Below are 6,263 nucleotides of genomic sequence, written 5' to 3'. Positions count from 1 at the left end.
AGTTTCAGGATCTCTGTATGTTGGCAGAAATTAAATATTAAAGCCTAATTACTGAGTAGGCCAAAGAAGCAGCAAATGAGATGACAGAAGGCAGCTCTTCTGCAACAGCTCCTGCAGAACAGCCAACTCTGTCCCCCGGAATGCAGGGGCACCTGGTCCAACCCCGCTGGGCAACGGGAAAACACAGTTCTGCTCGGTGTGTCGAGAGCTGGTGAGGGATTAATTTTCCACGGGAGACAGAGAACCTCGTGTCCCTCAGCCCAGGCTTGGGTCTGCAATAAACAGAGAGCACACTGAGAAAAAAAACCCTAGTAGACATTTCCCTCAGTTTTCCTGAGAATGGAGCTTTCCTACTGTGTCAGCTCAGTAAAAGGAGGCTCTCAAGCAGAGGGAGGTCTCAAGCAGGGGAATTTTTTCAGTGGGACTAGAAAAAGAAATTCGGGGAAGTGAAGTGGGCTCTCCGAGGCACCCGTTATGTGCAACAGCCACCGCCAGCTTTCCCGGCTGGAGAAATGGGAGCGCCACGGTGGATCTCTGGTGCCTTCTAATGGAGAGGAGGCACGGCTGATCCCTCTCTTTCGAGAGGCTCCGGCCACCAACCTGTGTCGTCCTCCAGCACACGAATCCCCCGGCCTCCAGCCCAGGCAAACCCCTGGGGTCTGCAAAGGTCAGAGAGGGCTGCCACTGAATTAAAAATAATTAAAAATAATGTTTTATTCTCTTTTACAGTTCTAACTATTCAGACAACTATATTTTTGTTTCAAGTGCCAAACTAATTTTTATCAATGGCTTACAAAAACATTTTGCCAGACTACTCTATGTATTTCCTGGAACCTTAAGTCTTAAAAAAAGTGAAATTACACTGAACAGCCATAACTCAGCTGTAACCCTCTAGTGAACTTTAACATTAGGTATATCTGCAATGAGTCAGATTTCAATACCCATTGCTGGCATATCCGGTGGTTAAAGTGGACTCACCTTAACACACTGCCCACAGCTCCTACTGAATTAGAAGGATCCTGTAACTTTGCAGGTGGATGCCCATCCCAAAGCCCATACAAATAGGATACACATATTTAACTGAGGTTAAAACTCACTCCATCCTGTCCAAAGGCATGGACTACCCAGGGCTCCCCTCCAGCAGCACAGGCTCTGTGCTGTCTCTCCCACGATCAGGGAGCAAGGTTTTTCTGGATAGGCAAATCTGTTCCTAGAGTCTCATCCCATTCACAGACACCCTGGCCCTTGGTGCAGCACAGATGATGGCACCTGCACTCACTCTGATATGTGCTGTGGGGTGGCTGCTCCTGAAAACACCTTGGGCATCCTTTTTGTGGTGGGAACCACAGTACCCCGAGCCTGCATTAGAAGAGAATTTTTAAATACACCAATCCCAGCAAGATTCCTGTAGGGTCTGAGCTCTGGTTCAGAGAACACGCTGAGGAGTGGCTACTCCTGGCTGCAGGATGTGAAGCACTAGGACTCCTCAGCTAGGGGTCACTAGAATTTAAGATAGAACTGGATTTCAGAGTCTAAAGTGACTGCAGAGGGAAGACATGCTCTACAGAGAGACTACTGAATAAAAGCTTTCATATATTAATGATAACATTACCTGCAGCTTCATATTCCTTGTCTAACACTGTTCCTGGTAAAAAGATAGCAAAATCATGGAGATTCCACTGGCAATGAAGAGTCCTTGTCCCTGTCTCCATAATATACAGTCAAAGCACCAGGCTCTCCACATTCCCTCCTGTACCAAGGGGTTTCCCTTCACTGCAGCCTTCCTTTCCCACTTAGTTATTCCTCATACATTCCTTTCCTTCAGCTCTATTTACACCTGGAATAGGGGGAATCTCTTTTCTGATATGGGTAGATGCAAAAGAAAATCTACCTCACTTCACTTACGTTTCCCTTCTTTTGCCACAATGAAGACCACCTAATCTTCATTGTCTTGATTTTTTTAAACCCTTTCCATAATATTTATACTGCCAAAAACAACTAGGGGGAAAATGTTTATATGGAAACAAAAGTCTTAAGTAAAGCTTTAAGTTTTTGCATAAATAAATGCGTAGACAAATCAACAGTGAGTGCATGACAGCTCTCCTCCAGCAAGCTGGGATGTTAACAGTGACTCCAACAACTTCTTTGTGCATCTGTTCTTATTGTGATGAAATGGAGCTTGTTCATTTACTCGGGGCCATGGTCACTTGAGGTGTCAATAGGTGGCTGGAATGTAAAAGTATTCCTGCTCCCACTCCTTTTCGCTAGTATGTATCGTAACCTTTCCCACTGGGACACCATCCCTGTCGGCATTCCCAGCCTGTCATGTGCACCTTAAATGGATGCTCTCCCACTGCTCCCAGCATTAGGACTCATCCAGTTCCAGGGCTGGATTCAGTGCAGTTTGCAGCAGACACCATAAAATTAATCAATATCCATGTTCAGCCTTTTCCTGGGAATATTTGATTCTTAAAAGAGTTCTTCGAATTCTTAGAATGAAAAGGCATTTAATTTGCATGCTGGCAAGAGAGAGACCAAGTGCAGACAAGATTGCTATATACATCAATATCACAAGACATGTCCTTAATTAGTGAAATCCCATCCTTACAGCAAGAACTGACATTCTAAGAGAAACAACTCCAAGAATTACAGGTGATGTCTATGTGGTCCACAGAGGAATGTCAGGAATTAAGTCAGCAGTAAACCTTGAAAAACACAATACCTTTCTTTAAATCACCCCTCTCCAATATATCGAAGAGAAGCTTAATTATTTACAGGCTTTTTCCCAGCCTGGTGTCTGTAACAGTGTAGTGCTTGTGCTCTGGGAGTCTGGGGATACCAAAGGCTGAGAAATCCTGACTGCTGCTGTCAGCACTTCCAGCGCAAAGCAGGAATAAACCATCCCTGATGTCAGTGTGAGAACCACAGCAGTGAGGACAGGCACAGATCCTGTCAGAGTCTGTTGGGCAAAAAATATACTGAGCTACAACGTTTATGACAGGGAAGATCTGAGACAGAGCCCTGCAAACTGCCCAGATGTCAGAGACTCACTGTCACTCCTACCAAAGCTTCTGCCCGAGCTGCAACGAGCACCGCAGAGCCTCTGGAAAATGATCATCTCCCCACTGTCTGGGTGTGGTATTTCATCCTCCCCCTCCCCCTTTACTCACAAACAGCTTTCCCTCGGGTTTATTTCCTTCCATACAGACTCAGACATTAACTACACGGGCTTGAACCCTGACAGCGACTGCACTGCTCCCTGGTGACAGACAGGTGCCACCAGCGCTGGCACAGCCCCTGGCAGGGGACTGAGGGCTCCATGCCCTCTCTGTCACGGGCTGCCTGGACAGCACCTGGTCTCAGGGGTACTTTTTGCCAGCATAGACAAAGGCCTTTTTTCAAGATACTGCTGTGGGCTAAGGGAGGTAGTTCTTGGCAGTGATTAATAAGGCTTGGCTGGTGCATCTTTAAGCAGCTCTCATGTTATTTCTAGGCCCACAACAACAAAATTCCTGGCAAGCGTACACCCAACCAGAAAGGACTGCTTGAGCAAAAACTTAGAAGATTCTGTTATTCAGGACACTTTGCATGTATCTGTCAGGACTGAACTCCCAGAGAAGGCAGGATGCCAAGCCACTGCAGATCAAGATTAAAAATGGAAACCAGGAGTTCTGGATAATTGTTCCCTATGTCCTGGACATGTGTGAGGCAGTTGCATCTCAGCTGTAAAAGCAGTGTGTGTAATCATGTACTCACGACCTTATATATACCTGGCTTTTCTTTTGTAGGTGCCTCAGTATTTTGAAGAATTCAGATGTACAACTTCGCATTCCCACTGCCAAAAACTCTTCATTAATGTCTTCAGCAGCAGCTGTTCCTGAGAGATGCTTTGAAAACATGAAGAAAATGTCATCAAACACATGGTTGTTTGTGGTTTCTTCAAAACAATCACATAAAATGAAACAGATGTGTTTATAAGCATAAAAATCTCTGCAAAACAGTAGTAACCGAACAGCATTAAAGTATCAGACATTCATTACACACATGGATGTTAAACTGACATTAATAAAGCTGCAGTGTGAGGCATTTACAGGTTAGCAGATGTAAAAACATCAGGGTCAAAGGCCTGGGGATTACTCGGGAGGAGAAGTCAAAGGGAGGAAGCAGACTTTACCAAGAGCTTGGCAAGACCTGTTTTTGTAGTTGTAATTTTTTTTCTTTTTGCATTTTCCTGTCACATTTTGTAGCTGTTTCCACTGTTCAGACACCTCAAGTCAGAAACTTCACTGAACTTAATAACCTTCCATAATCTGATCACCTCATACCCTCAGATTCCAGAACTTTTCATACTCTTAAAGCTTCATTTCCACCCCCCATATTTGTCTTCAATCATCCAATAAAGCTCACTCTTGATTTTGTAGCTATTACATATTCAAGAGGGTTACATTACTTTTTATATATAGCTCTATTAATATACCAAATATTAAATAAAATCAGTCAGAAATCTCACAAAGACATTCAGATAGGCCATGGCATAGTCCATATAACTCAGTCCTATCTGCTGATTGACATTATCTGCCAATCCCAGTTTTTCCTTTTCTTTTGCAGGGAAATAACAAGTCTTGATGGCACAACCCCCTGGCTGAGCCCAGTATCACACCTGCTGAGTGTGAAACACTCACATTTTCTGTGACACATTTCACCTGTGTGTAAAACAGGTAAGATGATATTTCCTGTCCTCAGGGCTCCCTTGTGCTGTTTTCTTCATGTCTGGAAATGCTTTGACATAAAACGTGTTAGGATGAAAGGAAGCAAGTTGTCCTTTGAGGCAGTGGATTTTTTGTTGAACAGTGAAAACTGTGTTGCAGAAAGGGAAATTCTGTTGAGCTGTCAAGAAAACAAGGAACAACAGTAGATAAAATCCTAATTTCTTTCAGAGAGTCTAAACACAGAGTATTGTTGCAACAGCAAACACAAGTGAGAGCTCTACAGCTTAATAATAGGACTTGCAATAGAAATGCCTGTAATTTTTTTTTTAAGCAGCTACAGGACACTTGTGATTCCAGACAGATTTTGATTTACAGTGTTATGATGTGCTGTAAAGCAGCTCCATGCTGCTTGGGTTCATTGCCAAGCAGTTCACAACTACACTGACCACAAATGGGGACAAAATTTCTTGTGGTAGTAGGGGCAGATCTTTTTTCCTCTGTTTCGCTCCCTCCTTAACAGTGCTGGGAATGACTGGGGGCATTAGTATTCTGATGGAGAGAGGCTGTGACAAAGACCATGACTACAGGGCCTCCTGACTGCTGTGCTGCTGCCAGTGATGTGCAGGGGACTGACTCCGATGGCTCCGTTTCCCAACAGCCCTGCCCTGGCACGGAGGGAACAGACGGGCGATTCATAACGCGGGCACGATGCTCTCAGCCTCACAGTGCTAGCTTGGCACTTTGCATGGGAGAATGATACCAGGTGAGCAGATATTTATCTTCATGCAGGGACTGCAGATATCTGGATGTGCATGTGTGTGCATGTGTTTGTTTAAAAAGGGACAAGTGAAGCACCAGTGTGATCGTATCTTCTTTCTGCGTGTGTTTTCCTGGCAGGATTTGGAAGCCTCATGCAGGATGTGTTGTGGTGCTTCAGTCAGGTAAAAGGAACTATAGACATTGGGGTGACAGAAGGTAAGTTTATTTTTCCTTTTGTAGCTGTGATCAAAAATAACTTGCCACATACATCTCGCCTGGCTGGTATGCAGGGAGGTTGTTCCCTGTTGTTGGGAGCTGCTGGCACAGAGCTCAGTAACACTCCTTGGTTTCTGCCCTCCTTATGTATTTGTGCATCTGGAAGAGATGGGTTTCTCAAATTAGCCACTGAACCAAGAATTTATTTGAAGGCATCATGGCTTAAACATATCAGTAGTCTTTGAAACAGAATTGCTTTTGGTTTTCAGCTGTTAGTTAGAGAGTTTTTCAGGGAATTGCAAGACAGCCTCTCCCACTATAACCTCATTTACTGGAGTCAGTTCTGGAACTGAGAGAGAATCACAGATTTACAGAATCATGGGCCGTTAGATGCATTTCTTCTACTTTGTTGTGATCCTTGAAGTGTGATGACTTCCTTAAAAGCACAGTCTTGTAAGACTAAGAGGATTGAGTAAGCCCAGGCCTTTGACAGTGGAGTTCTGACTTATCCTGGTGGGAATGTGGCTTTTCCTGGAGCACTGTCACCTGCCCCACTTCAGTGGCAGTTCTGTTATGCTG

The 6,263-nt window shown here is 44.5% G+C and overlaps 1 protein-coding gene across 1 annotated transcript in view; it reads left to right on the top strand.

Moving 5' to 3' along the window:
- Positions 1-5,347: 5,347 nt before the first annotated feature.
- PPP2R2B (protein phosphatase 2 regulatory subunit Bbeta) overlaps positions 5,348-6,263 on the top strand; it is a 66,313-nt gene continuing 65,397 nt past the window's right edge. The window contains exons 1-2 of the mRNA XM_027902341.1: positions 5,348-5,472; positions 5,607-5,684. Of these exons, the coding sequence (XP_027758142.1) occupies positions 5,463-5,472; positions 5,607-5,684 (88 nt within the window). The 5' untranslated portion in view covers positions 5,348-5,462. The remainder of the gene's footprint in view (positions 5,473-5,606; positions 5,685-6,263) is intronic.

Source organism: Empidonax traillii, unplaced genomic scaffold (genome assembly GCF_003031625.1).
Source record: "Empidonax traillii isolate 1590-97213 ecotype Southwest subspecies unplaced genomic scaffold, ASM303162v1 scaffold22:size5013007, whole genome shotgun sequence".
NCBI classification, from domain to species: Eukaryota; Metazoa; Chordata; class Aves; order Passeriformes; family Tyrannidae; genus Empidonax; species Empidonax traillii.
The sequence above is the reverse complement of the archived record's forward strand: the minus strand, read 5'-3'. Positions and strand labels throughout refer to the sequence as shown.